This window comes from Sorex araneus, chromosome 1 (assembly GCF_027595985.1).
Source record: "Sorex araneus isolate mSorAra2 chromosome 1, mSorAra2.pri, whole genome shotgun sequence".
NCBI classification, from domain to species: domain Eukaryota; kingdom Metazoa; phylum Chordata; class Mammalia; order Eulipotyphla; family Soricidae; genus Sorex; species Sorex araneus.
This window is the reverse complement of record NC_073302.1, coordinates 231,550,152-231,571,848: the sequence shown is the minus strand read 5'-3', so window position 1 is coordinate 231,571,848 and position 21,697 is coordinate 231,550,152. Positions and strand designations below refer to the sequence as shown.

At 34.2% G+C, this 21,697-nt stretch overlaps 1 protein-coding gene across 5 annotated transcripts in view; it reads right to left on the bottom strand.

The window, feature by feature from the left end:
- Window positions 1-263: 263 nt before the first annotated feature.
- POSTN (periostin) overlaps window positions 264-21,697 on the bottom strand; it is a 48,604-nt gene continuing 27,170 nt past the window's right edge. Inside the window, exons 16-22 of one of the 5 annotated variants that reach the window (XM_055140356.1) lie at window positions 21,366-21,411; window positions 15,896-15,976; window positions 10,828-10,917; window positions 9,551-9,628; window positions 8,882-8,965; window positions 4,723-4,764; window positions 264-973 (exon numbers count right to left, since the gene is read on the bottom strand). In XM_055140356.1, the coding sequence (XP_054996331.1) occupies window positions 936-973; window positions 4,723-4,764; window positions 8,882-8,965; window positions 9,551-9,628; window positions 10,828-10,917; window positions 15,896-15,976; window positions 21,366-21,411 (459 nt within the window). In that variant the 3' untranslated portion in view covers window positions 264-935. The remainder of the gene's footprint in view (window positions 974-4,722; window positions 4,765-8,881; window positions 8,966-9,550; window positions 9,629-10,827; window positions 10,918-15,895; window positions 15,977-21,365; window positions 21,412-21,697) is intronic. The other 4 variants (XM_004604515.2, XM_004604516.2, XM_004604517.2 and 1 more) reach the window with 4 other exon arrangements.

The following is a 21,697-nucleotide window of genomic DNA, read 5'->3' as shown; positions in this document are numbered from 1 at the left end:
TATTCGATATGCCAAAAACAGTAACTATAGGTCTCATTCCCTCGACCCTGTAAGAGCCTCTAATCACTGGGAAAGATGAGTGGGGAGAGGCTGCTGAAGTCTCAGGCTGAGTGTAATAGAGATGTTACTGGTGCCCGCTCAAGTGAATCAACAAACAACAGGAAGACAGTGATACAGTGACAGTTTAAAATTACAAGAAACAGCAGATTTATTCAATTTCCTTTAATGAGTATTTGTTATAAAAAAAAAGAGGTATAAAGTTCTGTTCCCAAGTCAAAACCACTTATTAACTTAAACCTTAAGTTTTCTGAATTACTCAATTTAAAGTAATTCTCCTTATACCTGAAAAATGGTTTTACTGAAATGTTTGAGATAAAAATATGTCTCAAGAAGCATATGACAAACATTCCAAGAGTACAAAATTAGTGTGAAATAACATAATTTACCAGTAAATCCACATTGTATTAGAAATGTGCAAAGCCCTTTAAAGTAAAAATTGTGTGTATTTTTTTAATCCTGAGCACCCACATTTATGATGTTACTTCCCATGAAGAGTAAAAACATGTGTTTTATGTACCCATTACATAATTTCAAGGCTCAGTCATTTTGAAGTGATATTTAAGTCCTGTCACAAGGGTTTTCTGTGATAGATATCAAAATTAGCCAGAACATTTAAAGTCAAGATGTAAAAGCCTGAAAAATTCTTTCCCTAAGTTCCTACACAGAGATTAAACTTAGAATTCCTCCTTATATTTCTTGTTTAGAAAGAAAAATAGTTTTTGGATCAGTAAGTTTTCAATGGCTGAAACTTTTATGTTTATAATATTTTGTGTTGATTGTTCATTTCTAAAAGTCAAAGCGGCTCTCAAAATTTTTCTTTAATATCAGGTTATCGACTTAAGGTTTATAAATGATCTTGTTAGTTTTCTGGATTTTCACTGAGAACGACCTTCCCTTGATCGTCTTCTGGATCCTGATTAGGAAGAGAAAAGAATTTATAAATTATAAATCTGTAATTACACTATAGTTTAAGAACATATTATATATCACTATATAACAGACCACTATTTTACATTGTAATTATTATTGAATTATTTTCTTAACATATTCTTAGTTTGGGGCTGGAGTGATAGCACAGCAGGTAGGGCGTTTGCCTTGCACGCGGCTGAACGGGTTCAAATCCCAGCATCCCATATGGTCCCCTGAGCACCGCCAGGGGTGATTCCTGAGTGCATTAGCCAGGAGTGACCCCTGTGCATTGCTGGGTGTGACTCAAAAAGCAAAAATACATATATATTTTTTCTTAGTTAAAAATAATACAGGGTTATCTTTTCATAAAAGACTTATGAAAATAATGGTTTTTAAATTTTAGTTCTTTAGAAAACTTGGATAAATATGCATGTTTAAAAAAATGTGATACAGGTGTTGGAGTGATAATACAGCAGGTAGGGCATTTGTTTTGCATGTGGCCGACCAAATTTGATCCCCGGCATTCCATATGGTCTCTCCAAGCACTGCCAGGAGTAATTCATGAGTGCAGAGCCAGGAGTAAACACTGAGCATCACTGGGTGTGATCCAAAAAAAAAAGCAAAAAAAATTGTGATACAAAAGTCAGATCAGGGGCTGAAGCAATAGCACAGTGGGTAGGGCGTTTGCCTTGCACTCGGCTGACCCAGGTTCGATTCCCAGCATCCCATATGGTCCCCTGAGCACCACCAAGAGTAATTCCTGAGTGCAGAGCCATGAGTAACCCCTGTGCATCATCGGGTGTGACCCAAAAAAGCAAAAACAAAACAAAACAAAACGGCAGATCAAAATGGATTAAAGACCTCAATATCAGACCAGTATCCAGAGGGTACATGACGGAAAACATAGGCAGAACCCTCCATGACATTGAAGCTTAAGGCATCATCAAAGTGAAACCCCACCAACCAAGCAAGTGGAAGCAAAGATAAACAAATTGGACTACATTGAATCAAGAAGCTCTATACCTCAAGAGAGACGGTTACCAAGATACAGAGACAGTACATGGAATGGGAAAAATTATTTAGCCAATACCCATTAGATAAGGAATTAATATCCAAGATATATGAGGCACTTGTAGATAATTATAAGAGAACATCCAACCCTAACAAAAATGGGGAGAAGAAATGAACAGAAACTTCTTCAAAGAAGAGATACAGATAGCCAAGAGGCACATGAAAAAACTGCTCTATATCACTAACCTTTAGGGAAATGCGAATCAAAACCACACACCACATAGACTGGCACAGGTCAAAAAGAACAAGAAGTAGTGTTGGTGTGGATGTGGAGAGAAAGGGTCTCGGGATGGGTATTGGGACATTGTATGACTCAGACCCAATTGTGAACAGCTTTGTAACTGTATCTTATGGTGATTCAATTAAAAAAATTAAATTAAAAATTGTGATAATAATTTTATTTAAAAATCATTTGTTCAATCAACTCTTTAATTTTCAGTACTTTTTTGGACTAGTTTGAAAGTAGACATATCTATAATTTATGCATACATATTTTAGAGGAGAAAAGAGCTCTTATTTTGGAAATATGAAAGAAGAAAAAAAAGAGGGACTGGAGTATTAGCACAGCGGGTAGGGTGTTTGCCTTGCATGTGGCTGACCCAGGTTTGATTCCCAGTATTCCATATGGTCCCCTGAGCACCGCCAGGAGTAATTCCTGAGTACAAAGCCAGGAGTAACCCCTGTGCATCACCGGGTGTGACTGAAAAGCAAAAAAAAAAAAAAAAAAAAAAAAGAGAAAGAAAGAGAAGAGAGACCCTACTAAATTAAAAGAAAGCTTTTGTTCTTTTGGATGTGTGCCAGTCTCTGTGGTGTGAGGTGGTATCTCATGGTTGTTTTGATCTGCATCTCTCTGATGATTAGTGATGCAGAGCACTTTTTCATGTGCCTTTTGGCCAAAAGCAACCGCTGTTGGAGAGGATGTGGGGAGAAAGGGACCCTTCTACACTGCTGGTGGGAATGCCGGCTAGTTCAGCCCTTTTGGAAAACAGTATGGACGATTCTCAGAAAACTAGAGGTTGAGCTCCCATTTGACCCAGCAATACCACTGCTGGGAATATATCCCAGAGAGGCAAAAAAGTACAATCGAAACAACATCTGCACATGTATGTTCATCGCAGCATTGTTTACAATAGCCAGAATCTGGAAAAAACCCGAATGCCCCAAAACGGATGACTGGTTGAGGAAACTTTGGTACATCTATACAATGGAATACTATGCAGCTGTTAGAAAAAGGGAAGTCAAGAATTTTGTAGTTAAGTGGATGGGCATGAAAAGTTTCATGCTGAGTGAAATGAGTCAGAAAGAGAGAGACAGACATAGAAAGACTGCACTCATCTATGGTATATAGAATATCAGAGTGGGAGACTAATACCCAAGAACTGTAGAAATAAGTACCAGGAGGTTGACCCCATGGCTTCGAGGCTGGCCTCACGTTCCGGGGAAAGGGCAACTCAGAGAAGCGATCACCAACTACATTGTAGTTGAAGGCCATGTGGGGGAAGGGAGTTGCGGGCTGAATGAGGGCTAGAGACTGAGCACAGCGGCCACTCAACACCTTTATTGCAAACCACAACAGCTAATTAGAGAGAGAGAACAGAAGGGAATGCCCTGCCACAGTGGCAGGGTGGGGTGGGGGGGGAGATGGGATTGGGGAGGGTGGGAGGGACGCCGGGTTTACGGGTGGTGGAGAATGGGCACTGGTGAAGGGATGGGTTACCGAACTTTGTATGAGGGAAGTATAAGCACAAAAGTGTATAAATCTGTAACTGTACCCTCACGGTGATTCTCTAATTAAAAATAAATAAATTATAAAAAAAATAATTTAAAAGAAAGCAATTATATATCTTAAGTTAGGATAATTACAATGTGTTATAATTTTAACAGTTAGTATGAAATTGTCTTAGAAGTTTGTAACTTTATTACAAGTTTGTAATTCTAAATTCTATAAGAAGTATGTCTGAGTTTTGGACATATTAGAATGTAAATTAATCTAAGAAGAATATTAGAAATGTTACATAAGCATAGTTGTGAATTAAATTGTTGTGCATTAGAAATGCATACATATGACTTACCTAATTTTTTGGTATATGGCTTATATGTTAAAGATTTTTAGAATACAGTTTTAACTTATTCCTGTGTCAAACTGAAATCTCATTTTAAGCAATTATATTTAATAAATTTCAGGTTAACAGAAGTGTAGTAAAATATACTAGGCCATCTGTCTTCATTCTCTCTTACTGCAATACAACATGTTATACAGAGATGTGCGTGTGTGAAGACTGCTTCATGAGCGGAGGGGAGAGGCAGATGGAATAGAGAAGGGACCACTACGGAAATGATGGCTAGAGGAACCAGTTGGGATGAGAGATGCATGCCTAAAGTAAATAATGGGCCAAACATGATGACCTCTTCGAAAGTAGAGAGAGAGTATGGGGAATATTGTCTGCCTTAGAGGCAAGGGGAGGGTGGGAAAGGAGGGGGATATACCCGAGATATTGGTGGTAGGGAATGTGCACTGGTGGAGGGATAGGTGTTTGATCATTGTGAGATTGTATCCCAAACATGAAAGCTTGTAACTAGCTCACGGTGATTCAATAAAATTTTAAAAATTAAAAATAAATAAATACATACATAAACAGATGTGTGTATGTGTGTGTATGTTGCTATAATCAAGACATTTACCTTGAACTCTTTTGTTAGCTTGCATCTTCCTTACAGGTGTGTCTAAAATTAGATAGATATAGTTAGAAGGACTTTCAAATCATGACTAACAGCAATCAGTTTACATTTATGTAGAAATTATGAGGGTAAAAGTAAACTTATTTAAAGATGTGGATTTACTTTTGGAATGGTGAGAGTTGTACATTGGCAGCAAATACACATACCTTCCTTATATTACATTAAATGTTTTCAGTTTGCTGTAATTTTATTACTATATTTGAATCCACAAATATTTTATTCTTTCTTAAATAATTAACATTAAATTTCACTACTTTGTGAAAATTATTATCTTATAATGAAGAAATATTTAAAATTTAGGATTATCTTTCCACAGGCGTTGTGTCATTATCCCTTTTATTCCAATTTGTGATGTCTTAGAGTTATAACTCTGTTAATATTTTTACTATGAATTGATTCACTTATTAATATTTTACAATGCATTGGGAAACAAAATTGCATTAGCCTAATAACTCATAAGTATAGTAAAAACATAAGAAAATATGTACTAATATATACTTCAATTCAGTTTTAATTCTCTAAATCCATTATAAAATTACCTAGTAAAACTAACAAATTTGAAATTGTGGCAATAGTACAACTGAGATCACAGAAACATTTACAATATCTTTTAAAATAACTTGTTGAATTTTATTCCATAATTTTGACAGTTCCAATTAATGAGAAATTATTTAACTCTATTATCTCATAATAATAAGATCAGAATACAAACTGTTCATATAGACAAGGCTTTGTTAAAGAAGCATGAATGAACTATAGAAAATCAGACCTGTCATTCTTCACTACCTCAAAATGAATAATCACTGTACCAGGTTATTTTCAGAGAAGCTTAATGTGTGGGAAGGTAACCAATCAGATGAATATGAGCAATTTCACACAAATACTCTTCTCTACTAGATGCTTCCTGAAGATACAATGCTTTTTTGTGCTATTTGCTGCACAATCCTTGCATCTTATGTGGCAATAGCTTTGAAATTCAGAATTGAGTATAAAACATTCCTTTATTGAGCATGTCAATGTTCATTGACAATAATTTTGATGGTACAAAAATTACTAAGACTTTATCTATGTGAGACAAGTTCTTTTCATATATTAACTGTGTTAGATGTTGGTAACAAGTAAAACTTGTTAGTTTTACTAGGCAATTTTATAATGGGCTTATAGAATTAAAACTGAATTGGGGCATATTGGACACACATTTTCTTAACTGTTTACTATACTTATGAGTTTTTAGATGAAACATCTATTTTTAGATGAAAAACATCATGGCAAAAAAGTGTTGTTATTTTGAACTGGAGTCCAGATTGGACTACAAACCAACAAGCTGACACCCAGTTCTCCACAATGGCCATTAAGTTTTTAACGGTGTGTTGGTGAAATTCTAAAATTACTTATTTTGCTATTTTTCCTATAACATGACAGTTGAAAGTCCAGTCTTCCTTTATTAAATGTAACTGTAGTTTTGGTAAATGTAGATCTATCTAAAATAAGCATAAAAACTGTAGAAGATAAACATGAAAAACTAGGCCTTTTATAGCTCTGGCTATATATTTGCATGTATGTTTGTGTATAAACAAACAGGCCTTTTATAGCTCTAGCTATATATTTGCATGTATGTTTGTGTATAAACAGTTGTTATTGTTGTTAGGTCCTTTAAAGAATTTTAGTGCTAAGTCATAACATTGCAAAAATAACTTTGTAATCTTAAGTTTTTTTTAAGTTCTGGGGATTGCATCCAGGGTCACAAACAAACAAGGCAAAAACTCTACCACTGAGCTACATCCTCAACAATGGTCATGATTTAAATGATTGAGGAATATACTCACTTCATCAAGATGCACACTCTATGTACCACAATTTGGTCAGTTGCAACAGAAAATGACAAAATTGCAAAATTTTCATGAAGACTATCGCCAAGATAAAAACCAAACTCTCTATTCAAAGAAGGAAAACTCTCACCTTGTGTGAGTCAACTTTGCTCATAGCAATAAACTGTTCCCTACCTGGATCTAGACAAGATGACACTTTTAAATCAAAGATCACCCAGTACTTTTACAGTACAACTGCAGCAGCAGCAAAAACTGTCAGTCAACTGCCTTCTAGATACTAGTAGCTATAAGGCAAATTTGGGAGAAGAAAAGTCTGTGAAATATTTTTACACAAGTATAGGCTATAGCAATATGGAAAATGATGCTTTATAAATACAAGGAGCATTCATATATTGGGAACTAGAAGAATTAAGCTCTGAGAAGAGCAGAATAGGAGTAAAAGGAAGCATTCATGATTCTAGAGAATTTCATAATCTTAATTAATAGCGGGCATACCATCTTTTCTCTGCTGAAGTTATTCTTAAGTACTTAGTTCATTTTTTTAATGAACTTAATTTAAAGGACTTATTGAAAAAAGAATAAACCATACTAACCTGAATTTTAAACCAAAATAAATTAAAACAGTATAAACAGTTACATCTACTATTTGATTCTCTAGAAGCACTGCCAGTCTACAAAGTTGCTTACTATAATAAGGACTGAAAAAAAAAGAATTCAGAATTTTTTTCCTCCTTTGGTCATAATACCTTGATTCTTCCCTCAAATCACTATGTTTTCCTAGCAGAGAATTAAGCATTTAGGGAAATGTAAGCAAAGACTATATTGATCCCAAAGGAAACTTGGGTTCTACTGTGGATTTTAGGTGCATTATTTGCTCCTGAAGGAAAATCTTTTCTTTTCCAATATATGCCTTTCTATTCAGGGAAAATTCAATCTTTGGTAGAATGAAAATTAATTATTTTGACCAACAGTGAAAATTTTTGTCAATTTAGACGTGTTTTAACTACAAATTTAAAAATAATTCCCCTTTCATAGAGTTAAAATAAGCTTAAAAGTTTCAAATTAAAAAACCCATTGTTTCCAAAACTTTATTCCATGAGACTTTACCTAAGAAATTTTATCTATTTTAAAATAAAAAACATAACAACTGGACCAGTAAGTGGTCTCAAGAGCTACAGCACTCAAGTTTTGCATTCAGGAGGCCCATGTTTAATCAAGGACTCTACAGGGAGTTACCCCTGAGCACTTGGAGTAACTGCTAATCATCGTCGATGTATTCTCAAATCAAAAACCAAACAAATAGAAAATAATTAAATAAAATGAATGTAGCAATAATAACTGTGAAAAGTAAATGTAATCACCCCCAAATTGATGTCTTTTAGGATACAGTTTGACAATTTCTAAAAAATGTCAAATAGAAAAATCATTGGCTCATGCTTTGAACACAGACCAAATTTTAGTTGTATTTCTCAACTCATAGGAATTTAATTTGTTTCTCAATTCAAAAAGCATGTTTGGACCTTTCAGTAATTTAAGTGCTTGTGTCTCTCAATCAATATTCATACTTTGGTCATTGATAAACTATAAATGTGTTTATTCAAATGGTAATTGTCCATATTACATTTTATTAAGACTATTTTTTTCAAATAATTATTATTTGTAGTTTTTGTAAAATTTTGAATTCTTTTTTTTCTCCTGTTCTTTTAAATGTAGATCCTTTTATGCCATAGAAAACAGTATATCCAGATACAGGTTTTATCATTCAGACTGTTAGAAGAAATATATATGGAGTCCCAAGAATGTAGTTTTGGAATGTATAAAGAATATTTGAAACGTAGAAAGAAAATTTCTAAATGCACTACTTTTTTTCTAGATCTATGCATTTAAAGAATCCACAACATGCCTTTGCGAATTGTTGTTGAGGCAATGAATACATTTTTTAAATATAGAAATTCTGTCAATTTGGGCTTGTTTTAACTACCAATTGTAAAAGTATTCCCCTTTCATAGAGTTCAAATAGGTTTTAAATCATATCAAATCAAAAATATATTCATTGCATCCCCAAACATTATTCCATAGAACTTTTTAAAGACTGTTTGAACTAGTCACAATTTCTCCACAACTTATTTAAACTACCATGAAATCAATTGATACAGTACATGAAGTATCTTTTTAAACATCATTCAAAGGAATCCCTGAACACTCAGTCTTTAAAAAGCTGAACTCAGTCGCTAGGACCTGTTAAGCGGGTTAGTTGTTTCCCTTTTACTAACCTCCCTGAAGCAGCCTTTTAATTTCTTCATCTTCAAATAAATGACCATCGCCACCTTCAATGAATTTGGTGACCTTGGTGACCTCTGAGAGGATACATGTTTATAGCAGATATTGAGTTATATAACCCAAAATGCAGGAGCAGAGGCCAAAGAGATAGTACTGGTGGTAAGGCACGTGCCTTGCACAAGGCAGGACCAGATTCATTCCCCGGCACCCCAGATGGTTCCCTGAGCCCCTCCAAGAATGATCCCTGAGTTCACATTCAGGAGTATTCCCTGACCACAACTGACTGCAGTCCAAAAACAAAAACCAAACCAATAAAAATAAAAACACAAAGAAGACTTGATGTGACATGTAGGGGTATATGCCCTGTAATGAATTCCAGACCAACACTGAGTTCAATTTAAGGATTTTAGATTCATATTTTGAATAAATCGAATTTCTTTTAAAGTTCTTGGATAAGTGGCATATACATATAGATAATATATACAAATAATTATGTCATTTGAATTTTAAGTATCTTTGAACTTTTATTTATATTGGTATGGAATTTGAAAAATCAAATGGCATAGAGTAGAAAACATGAAAGAAGTTTGGAAGGCTATTTTGGGCTTTCAGACTTAGAGCTCAAATAAAGTCATTTTTATAAAGTTCTTTGTTATGCTGACCTTCTTGCAACAGTTTCTTGAGAGTTTCTTCTGTTTCTCCACCACCAGTAGTAATTCTGGTGTATTTTATTTCAGGACCTAAAGGAAGGATAACTTATCAAGGTCTAAAGCTGAGAAGTAGGCAAACTTCTGTGACATGCCCAATCTTTAGAAACTTTAACTTTGTGGGTCTTATATTTGTGTTGCTGTTCAACAACAATATTGTAACATGAAGGAAGCCATAGAATTTATAAAAGTAAATCCAGACAGTGTTTCAAGAAAACTTTATTTATATAAACTGGTGAAACAGGCCATTAATGCTGAATGCTAATTTGAACAACTACTTATAAAATAGTCAATTCATAATTTAAGGCCATTTCACTGATGAGAGACTGATACAGAAGTTTGCTAACATTATTATCAACTGTTTATACATACTTGCATATGTTTTAATATGTAGATGTGTTTAGTAAAAGTTGTACTGGAGATTAATGTAAAAATCAAAAGAAGGTGTGTTTTTTTTCTAGGATAAAGTTGCTATTAATCTATAAATAGCAAAGTGAAGATGGTATATTATCGAATGTGGATGCATGCATGCAAAAATGTATGTAGATTAGTCTACAAATTTATAATTCAGAGAAAAAAGATTTCATATTTACGAGTATTATTTGGTCAAAAAAGAAATCGTCACTTGAGTGATCACCATTAAAATGACTTAGTCTCAAAAAATAGCACTGTAGCACTGTAATTCATTGCTCATCGATTTCTCGAGTGGGCACCAGTAACGTCTCCATTGTGAGACTTGTTGTTACTGTTTTTGGCATATCGAATATGCCACAGGTAGCTTGCCAGGCTCTGCTCTAAGGGCTGGATACTCTCGGTAGCTTGCTGGGCTCTCTGAGAGGGACGGAGGAATCAAACCCAGGTTGGCCTCATGCAAGGCAAACACCCTACCCACTGTGCTATAGTTCCAGTCCTCTCAAAAAATAAAATAAAATAATATAAAAGATAAAACAAAGACTGGAGCAATAATATAGTGGGTAGGGCACTTGCCATGCATGTGACCACCCAGGTTCAATCCCTGAGACTCTATATGGTCCCCAGGCCCACCAGAAGTGAACTCTCAGTGCAAAACCAGAAGTCAGTTCAGAGCACTATTGGGTGTGGCCCCCAAACAAACAATAATCCCCCCCAAAATCCTCAAAATACAATGTTAGTATCTTTGTTTAGGATTCCTTACTACTTGATACTTATAACTCAGGCACAGAAGCATAGGTTCATATTAAGTTAGTGATTACCTGCAATGATTCTTTCTTCCCTTGTCTCTTTTTCAGTTATTTCCACAGGCACTCCATCAATGACTTTTGTGTACCTTTTAATAATTGGCTCTAAAAGTAGGGGGAGGAAAAAGTGTTTGATTTATATTTTTCTGGTAACTAGACTGTCGTAAACTATATATTTTAAATGTGTTTCTCAAGATAATATCAAGAATCCAACCATATTCAATTTGGGGTCATATTTCAAATAAAGTCATATCAACACAAATGTAAATCCTATTAGTTAAATTCTAGATCTTGAGTAAAGTAGAAAGTCACTGGGAAATTGCTTCACATTAGTTCCTGACAATGGAATGATTGTTAAATGCAAATTTATGGAATTATAGAACTCTCTATAATTATATATAATATATATAATCTCATATATATATTATATAACTCTCTATAACTCTCTCTCTATTAATCATAGTTGTGGCTTAGTCTTATACAATGGCCAATCTTCTATTTCTAATTCCAACTTGTCCTTTTATATTGTTGTCACTATTGTCATTATTTTCATAACCATGAACTGCACAGAATAATGGCAGTTTTATTGGACCAGGTGAAGGTTAAATAGGCTATAACTAGATTCATTAAAATATATACTCCAGTTTATTTGGAAGGAGAAACCATAATAAATAAAGCATTTCCACAATATACGTAAAAGAAAAGCCTAGATAAAACATCAACTTCCACAAATTTAAGCCAGTCCTAGTTCAGAAAAATCCCTGTAATCCTAACCAGACTTGTGGGAATAATTAATCTTCTCCCTGACTCAACCTCAGTTACTATTTACTTTTGAATCAGTCTGAATTCAGGTTGACCTTCAATTTTGACCTTTGCTAAAATGATCATGTTAAAGGCATCTTTTAGATTGACCAGAAGAGGGAATTTATTTCAACATTTGATGCTACCCAGAGTCAAAATGGTTTCAGGTCTTACAAAATCAGTTTTAAATAGTATCTATTTTCTTTCAATTAGACAGCATTTATAAGGAAAAATAAATCAGTCTGTAGGAATACTATTAAAAATTACTTTATCTGGTATGAATTATATGTAAGTTTTTGAGTACATATATCTATTCAGAGTTGAAAAGTATGATCACACAAAAATTCTATGTGAATACTTTCAACCCATACAATAGGTACAAATTTAACTTGGTGATAAATACTATGCATTCTATTTTATCATGCTGATATCATATGTTCCATATGTTCTTAATAGATTTCTTGGCAGTAACCCCAGCCATGTTTAAGAGTTCAGGGCTACGCTGGGTCTAGCATGCCAGGCTGCTCAGATCTGATAGGGCTAAGGGCTCTATCCACAGTACTTGGTAGTATTTGGGGTGCTGGGTGGGCTGGGATTGAATTAAGGGGCTTCTGTGTACCAAGAATGTGCTAAAGCCTCTAAGAACTCTTCTCAGAAATCTTTCTCCCGCAAATACATTATTAATTTTAATGTAAAAACAGTAACAATTCTCACAATGGAGATGTTACTGGTGCCCACTCGAGCAAATCGACATGCTAACAGTGCTAATGACTCAATATTTTATTTTTATCTCTTGAATCTAAATTTTTTAATGCTATACTCACCTTTAAGAGACTGATTTGCGGTTTTATGGGAAAATAGATTTGAATACTTACCTCTAATCTGTCAATGATCCACAATTTACTACTTAATACTTAGTCCTTCAAATTAAATAGGTGATATATTTGATTTATAAAATAAGTTTGGCTCCCAGAAAAAATCATTTTAGATGTTAGAAAGCAGATGACTACATTAGTTTATAAAGATTACTTCATAAGGTAGAAAAAAAAATAATGTTCAGTACATTTAACTCATACTGTAAACCCTTCAATAGTTGAATATTGCTTAATTTTTGGAGGATATATTTGCTTGTTCAGAAATTATCAACCTTGTACAACAAGATTGTCAAAATTCATAACATTACCTAGAGATAAAGAATTTAGAATAATTTTAAGTAACTAAAACAAGAATAGTTCTTTCAAATAAGTATTTCATGCTATATCTGGGGAAAAGGAATATTGATTATCATGAAGCAATATTGAATATTTAAAGTGAGATATTTCAAAAGGAAGTTATCCTTAAGAAGTTTAGGAACAAGATGTTGGTTATCAAGCTATCCAAAATGATATTTCTTTAGAAGTACCTAAACTAAAATTTCAGAGACACTCTCTAATCATTATTCTCCATGTAGAATTTATCAACCTTTTTTTCATACTTCTAGTTCAAAAAGCACTAGTAACATAGGTACTCATTAAGTATTCGCTGAATTGAATTTCAGCCCATCTGTTCTTAATTTTAGAAGTTGGTTAAGAACTGTTAAATTAGAAGCATTTTAGAGCTGTATTTTAGAGTTTAATTCAAGTTAATTTAATTTAAACCAGAATGTAATTTCCATCAATGAATAGCAACACGTTCAAAGAATAAGGAAATGCTAACAATTTTACAGCTGGACAATTGAGCTGCCAAGGTATGAATTTCTGTTGTTCATTATGTTACACAGAAGTATTTCAATTTTAAAGAATTCTTAATGCATAGGTAACATGCTACATTTTTTTCATCTTCCTTTCCTTTATGGGCAGAGCCTAGGTATGTGCTAGTATATTCCTAGTTAAAGAACAATTAAGGCAATAGAATCCAGCTGACAAATACTTGAAACTAAGTGGACTTAATGAAGTTTGAAAGAAAAGAAAGAAATCTTTGAAACTATAAATTGCATGTGAATGATTTTGATTATGGATGTTGTATACAAATAATTATTTTTAAAAACTAGGGGACCTTCTCTTTTTTTTTTTTTTTGGTTAGGGATCTACTTTTATTGTTATAATTTTTTTTTTTGGTTAGTAGATTTTTTTTTTCCTTCTTGTTATGGGCTATACCCAGAGTTGCTCCAGGGCTTACTCTTGACTCTGTGCTTAGGGAGTACTATTGGTAGGCTTGAACCAAGTTTGGCTGCATGCTAGCAGGCACCTTAGCCTTTGTTCTATCACTTCGTCGCTGAGATATTATCAAAAACAGCTGGAGGGATAGCTGATAAGACATCTGCTTTCTGGGCTGGAGCAATAGCACAGCGGGTAGGGCATTTGCAGCCAACCCTGGTTCGATTCCCAGCATCCCATATGGTCCCCTGAGCACTGCCAGGGGTAATTCCTGAGTACAGAGCCAGGAGTAACCATAACCATTGCAAAAAAAAGACATCTGCTTTGCATGGAGGAAGCACAGATTCAAATACCTGTGCATGTCATAATCTCCCATCTACCACAGTGTGACCTCCCCTCACCAGAGCACTGAGCCTATAGTAGCCCCTAGACTATGTGTATGCCCCTTTTGCCTCCACACTCCAAAAAATCCAACCTAACAAAAATTGTAGAAAGGGGCCTCAGGAATAGTATAGCAGTGAAGGTTCATTCCTTGTATGCAGTCAATTCTGTTCAATTCCCAGTATCACATCCTCCCCTGAACAATGCTGGAAGCACTGGAAACCCACCATGCACTGAGCACTGACAGTGTGAGCTAGATAACACCAGGGATTACAGGACCCTAGTAACACTGCAACCTTGAATCTTTGGAATGAACTTTGCTGTAGGCTAAGAATTACCGCCAAGTGACTGGGAGTATCTCGTGGAAGTTTCCCAACACAAAAGAACAATTAATGTTCACAAGAACATTAATTTTGGTTACTTTTGTATCACACCTGGCAGTGCACAGGGCTTACTCCTGGCTCTGTGCTCAGGGATCACACATGGTGGGCTCAGTGGACCCCATGGGATAAGAGGGACTACCTGGGTTGGCTACATGCAAGGCAAGAGCTTTATCTACTATATTATCCCTCTAGCCCCTAATATGAAATTTATTTAAATGACATTGACAAAGGTCATTTTAAAAATAATTTTTCATTAAAATAATCAATAAATATTTTAACAAGTATTTATTGTTTAATTTCTCTATAAAATTACCATATTTTTATCAGTCATAAAAACTATCAAATAACTGTATGTATAACATTTTAATACAAAATATTTTAAAGGGTATCTTAATTTGTTTTGAAGAACAAATAAAAATATAGATGGATAATTAACTAGAAAATCAACTTTTGCAGAGGTGTTTCCAATGTCTAAGTTTTAACAACATGATTCATTTTCAAATGAATAGACAAAAGTATACTAGAAGTTGCCATCTCCATTTATAGAATAAAAAATAACAAAATCAGAAATCATAACAAGAGTTTTCTTGAAAGTTATTGTGAATATAAAGTATTCCTTTTTGGAAATGTTTCTATTCTTCCTCCAGAATTGAGGATAAAGTGATTTGATCTTTTTCCTGGGCAATTTACCGTATTAGAACACAGACATATTAACAGATCTTAAAGTATATTAATATATTAAGTAAGCTAATATGAAGACTACAGACAAAGAGAAAGTGACTGTTTTATCTTCTGTACCAAAACATCGGGAAAAAAGCCATTTAATATATATTATGTATGTTTATAATAATATGTATAATTCCATATACATAAATTCAAGGTTGAAATTTAAGAGTATAGTATTTGGCTCAGTGACAGCTTATAATTTCTCATTCTGGTTCTGGTGATATAATTATAAAGTATGTGTAGTTGTTTTAAAAGCTTTCCTCAATTTGCAACTTCTGTGCTCTGTTATTTTATAAAGTATGCTTGCATTTTTTTTTTAAGAATTTGTAACCATAGGAGAAAACACTCTCTGAAAGAAGTATCACTGTAGTAAAGGAAAAAAATCCAGGATTTTATTTTCGTTGAGTCTCTAGGTACTAGTCCTGAGACACTGGCTCATTAGATCCAAATGAAAGCAGGTACAAGCAAATGTACTGAAAGTATTAGGAATGCTCCCTCTACTAAATAATTTGCGTTCCACATTCTGTAATTACACGAGCATGCCATTGGTATGAAAATTATTTAGGTTGTTAGTTTCAAAAAGAATGTAGAAACATTAATAGAATCAGTCTATTAAATGGATTTTTTTTATAAAGAAGGAACCATGTTGATTTTTACCTTCAGTTTTGATAATAGGCTGAAGACTGCCTTCAATCACTTTAATTTTTGGTTCCACAACTTTGGTTATAATTTTAGTTGCTGAAATTATAGAAAGTGTAACATAAAATGATCTTTACACAAAAACAACTAGAATAAGAAGGCCTGTATTTTCTTGGTCCTTGTTGAGTTCTGATGTATCAAATATGGTAATATGTCCTGGCAGTCAGCTACAAGGAATATTCATAATACATCATCTAGTATCTTCTCATATCCAGGTGGTGAACTCTGAATTCCAGTGACTCAGATTTTTTCCAGTAAAATATAAATACACTAAGTAAGAAATCCTATCTAGAACTCAGTCATTTTGAAGATGATAGAGTATACCTCTAAGACTTTTTACCTTCTTTTGAACATCTTGAAAATACTGGCTGCGTAACAACAGAAGACAAATAAACATGATTAATTTCATGCAATTTATAATATTTTGAATTGTGTTGTTTGAATATTTTCTGAATTATAGTATGTTCATGCACTTGATTACAGTGATATGGAAAGGAAGAATGTATAATAGAAATATGTAAAAGTGAAACAAAAAATCCAGCCAGCCAGACATGAGCTCTATGCAACAAATATGATATGATCAATATTGAATGTTTTATTGTTTTAAATTTTCCACTTTGTCATCATCACCATTTATCTAAATTTAAAGAGCAAGTATTTGAATATATTTTCTCCATCAACTAGGATAATAATGTGCAAACATTATTTAAAATAATAGTTAATGGTTGAATTTTGAAAATAAAATGAACTGTAAATGTGCCCTTGGAGCCATACAACCAGAACTATTGAACTTTTGTCATTTCATTTTAGAGCCTTCCATGGGAATCCATTAATGGGAGTACTAACCAAACTTCAATCATAGTAGATTGTCCTGACAGATTAAAAGCAAGATTTTAGCATTGTCTGTTACATTCTCAGGTTTCCAAGAAGTTTCTTTATTTTAACTATGTTTTTTTCTGAATATTTTTCAGTCATTTTCGATTTTAAATCTTGAGACTTTGAATTATAAAATATATTAAATATATGTGAACAATTATTGATGGCACCAGTCAGCTTGTCACAGAGAAACCTGTTCACAAAGGTGAAGCTCATAGAAATCAACATAATCCAGCATATCAACAAAAGTAAAGACAAAAACCATATGATCATATCAATAGATGCAGAGAAAGCATTTGACAAGATCCAACATCCTTTCATGATGAAAACCCTCGCCAAAATGGGGTTTGGAGGAACTTTCCTCAAGATAGTCGAAGCCATCTATCACAAGCCTACAGCAAGCATTATCCTCAACGGGGAAAAACTAAGGGCCTTTCCTCTGAGATCGGGCACAAGACAAGGATGCCCACTCTCACCACTCCTCTTCAGTATAGTACTGGAAGTACTTGCGATAGCTATTAGACAAGAAAAAGAGATTAAGGGCATCCAGATAGAAAAGGAAGAAATCAAACTCTCACTATTTGCAGACGACATGACACTATATCTAGAGAAGCCTAAAACCTCTACTAAGAAACTCTTAGAAACAATAGACTTATACAGTAAAGTTGCAGGCTACAAAATCAATACCCAAAAATCCATGGCCTTCATATATGCAAACAATGAGGCAGAGGAAAGGGACATGAATAAAGCAATCCCATTCACAATCGTGCCCCAGAAAATCAAGTACCTCGGAATCAGCTTAACCAAGGAAGTAAAAGACCTCTACAAGGAAAACTACAAAACGCTACTCCATGAAATCAAAGAGGACATGAGGAAATGGAAACATATACCCTGCTCGTGGATAGGGAGAATCAATGTTGTCAAAATGGCAATACTCCCTAAAGCATTATACAGATTCAATGCGATCCCTATAAGTATACCCATGACATTCTTCAAAGAAATGGATCAAGCAATCCTAAAATTCATATGGAATAACAAACGTCCAAGGATAGCTAAAACAATTCTTGGGAAAAAGATGATGGGAGGCATCACCCTCCCCAACCTCAAACTTTACTACAAAGCAGTAACAATTAAAACAGCATGGTACTGGAACAAAGGCAGAGCCGTAGACCAATGGAACAGGGTGGAATATCCCTACACACAACCCCAAATGTATGATCATCTAATCTTTGATAAGGGAGCAAGAGATGTGAAGTGGAGCAAGGAAAGCCTCTTTAACAAATGCTGCTGGCACAACTGGACAACCACATGCAAAAAAATGGGTTTAGACCCTGACCTGACACCATGCACAAAAGTCAGATCAAAATGGATTAAAGACCTCAACATTCGACCACAAACCATAAGGTACATTGAAGACAAGGTCGGCAAAACCCTCCACGATATTGAAGATAAAGGTATCTTCAAAGGTGACACGGAACTAAGCAATCTAGTAAAAACAGAGATCAACAAATGGGACTACATTAAACTTAAAAGCTTCTGCACCGCAAAAGATACAGTGACCAGAATACAAAGACTATCCACAGAATAGGAAAGGATATTTACACAATACCCATCAGATAAGGGGTTGATATCAAGGGTATATAAAGCACTGGTTGAACTCTACAAGAAGAAAACTTCCAACCCCATCAAAAAATGGGGCGAAGAAATGAACAGAAACTTTACCAAGGAAGAAATACGAATGGCCAAAAGGCACATGAAAAAGTGCTCTACATCACTAATCATCAGAGAGATGCAGATCAAAACAACCACGAGATACCACCTCACACCACAGAGACTAGCACACATCCAAAAGAACAAAAGCAACCGCTGTTGGAGAGGATGTGGGGAGAAAGGGACCCTTCTTCACTGCTGGTGGGAATGCCGACTGGTTCAGCCCTTCTGGAAAACAATTTGGACGATTCTCAAAAAATTAGATATTGAATTCCCATTTGACCTAGCAATACCACTGCTGGGAATATATCCCAGAGAGGCAAAAAAGTACAATCGAAACAACATCTGCACATGTGTGTTCATCGCAGCACTGTTTACAATAGCCAGAATCTGGAAAAAACCCGAATGCCCCAGAACGGATGACTGGTTGAGGAAACTTTGGTACATCTATACAATGGAATACTATGCAGCTGTTAGAAAAAAGGAGGTCAAGAATTTTGTAGTTAAGTGGATGGGCATGAAAAGTTTCATGCTGAGTGAAATGAGTCAGAAAGAGAGAGACAGACATAGAAAGATTGCACTCATCTATGGTATATAGAATAACAGAGTGGGAGACTAACACCCAAGAACTGTAGAAATAAGTACCAGGAGGTTGACTCCATGGCTTCGAGGCTGGCCTCACGTTCCGGGGAAAGGGCAACTCAGAGAAGCGATCACCAACTACATTGTAGTTGAAGGCCATGTGGGGGAAGGGAGTTGCGGGCTGAATGAGGGCTAGAGACTGAGCACAGCGGCCACTCAACACCTTTATTGCAAACCACAACAGCTAATTAGAGAGAGAGAACAGAAGGGAATGCCCTGCCACAGTGGCAGGGTGGGGTTGGGGGGAGATGGGATTGGGGAGGGTGGGAGGGACACTGGGTTTACGGGTGGTGGAGAATGGGCACTGGTGAAGGGATGGGTTCCCGAACTTTGTATGAGGGAAGTATAAGCACAAAAGTGTATAAATCTGTAACTGTACCCTCACGGTGATTCTCTAATTAAATATAAATAAATTAAAAAAAAAATAAACTTAGATCATCATTATTATTTTAAAAAAAAAGAAATTTCTGATTCTACTATTAAAATGAGGTACTTACATTTAGTTTAAATTTTCAGTTCATATTAAAGAACCTGAAATTTATGATATTTGGTCATAGGTAGATTTGTTTTAAAAATGTTTTTCTGAAGATTTGAGTAGTTTTGATTGGTAAGGGGCTGAGTATTTAATACTGATGTTATACCTTTCCATCTCAAATGCTATATATTTGACCCATTCACTAAAGAGCGTTTTCTCCCCATATACTTTAAAATGTATGGTATTTGAGGAATGAGGATAATATAGTATATCACAACCTTTTTTTGAGAGAGAAGTTAACATAGAAGTGTAAAAATGAAACCCCTTTATTTGATATTCCATTTGATGTTCCCTACTGAAGAACAGCATATTTGTATTCAACAGACTTAAAGAAACATCTAATTTAGATAAGGGTAGATCCATTAGTTTTGTATAATTTAACATAGTGTAACTTCTTCTCTAAGACAAAGATCCAATTTCAGCAAGGGAAAAGAAATCAATGATAATATTTGGGGTCATTATAAGCAAAATACTGCATTGACTAAAAAGAAAGTGGTGGACCTATTGTGGATAAAAGCAAAGGTAAAGGAATGTAGTACAGATAAACATCTGTAGTGGAGAAAGATACCATAACATTTCTGATGAATAGAGCCCATGAGAATTCTTTCATTTATTATGCAGTACATTTTAAACAATGTTTTATTATTGCCTACTGAAATTTGCACCATGCAGAGCCACAACTCTTCTAACTTAATCCTTATAACAGTGCTGAGCTTGCTCGATACTAGACTTGCATATGTTATTATTACATAATTGTAATAGTAAGAGCAGCAAACATTTTGTTTTGCTCCTTAAGTTGTCTTTACTCTTTTTATCTTATTATAAGTCTTAAGGGAATTTTTGAATAATAATAATATGCTATGCTATTAAATAAAATTTTATAACTTGAGTAAATTTGAAAATTGAGTAATGTTTTAGTTATTGGGATATTTTTAGAGTTGTAGAGTCAAAACAAAATGAAAAGAATTTCTGCTTTGGAAACTACAATGAAAGAAAGAACTAAGACTAACAAAGAAAATATTATACTCAAAATAAAAAATAAGCTAGGTCTATGAGAATGAAATACTCTCCCATTGTTAGGAAGTAGAAGTTAAATTTTGATAATCTGGTAGCGTCTGGGGTAAAGGAACCTTAAAATTTAGAAAATTTAACTTTGTCACCTTACTTTTGGTGTTGTTGTTTCTTCATCCAATTTTATATGTGGAGACTTTTTGAACCATTATCTCACAAACATTAAGAAAATGTCCCTTCATACAATTGAGAACCCAAGTATGGGAGAAGCAGATTATTCTGCAATACTCTTTCTGTGTCCACACATCTGAACTTTCAGATACTTTTAAAGTGTTTTTTACTTGTGTTTTGTAAGCTTGGATATAAATTTTTGTGCCTATTTGCCATATTAAATATTACTGACAATCTCATATTTTAACATTTATGCCTTTTGGATGAATAGGGAAGTGATTCACTGGGGGTGAAGGTGTAGGTGAAGACTAAGGTGTCTCATTTTTATGTCAAACACTGCTTCAAAAGGGAAATATTTGCCACTGTTTGGAATCCTAAATACCAGATTATCAATAATTTCCATTTATAAACACAGAGAAACTTTATTGTTATTTTTGTTGCATCTTGCTACTTGTATGTTACAAATATTTACTAAGTACTTACTGTAGACAGTCACAGGAATTTCTTTGAAGGTACTACCACGGACAAACTGAAAATAAATGTTCATAGTTATTAAGAAGAAATATAGTAGTTCTAAGAACAAAATCATTGACCACTTCCAAGTAAAAACAAATGATTGTTATATTAAGTAGAAATGAAATTATATCATAAATAATAATCTATCTCATTACCATTAGTTCAGATAGAATAGATACTATTGGATTTGTGATTTAACATTCAAATTATGTAAAAGATAACATGAAGTTAAACTTATTTATTAAATAACAATTCTTAAGTTTTTTGATACTTTGTATCAAAGGTGCAAAATACTCCTT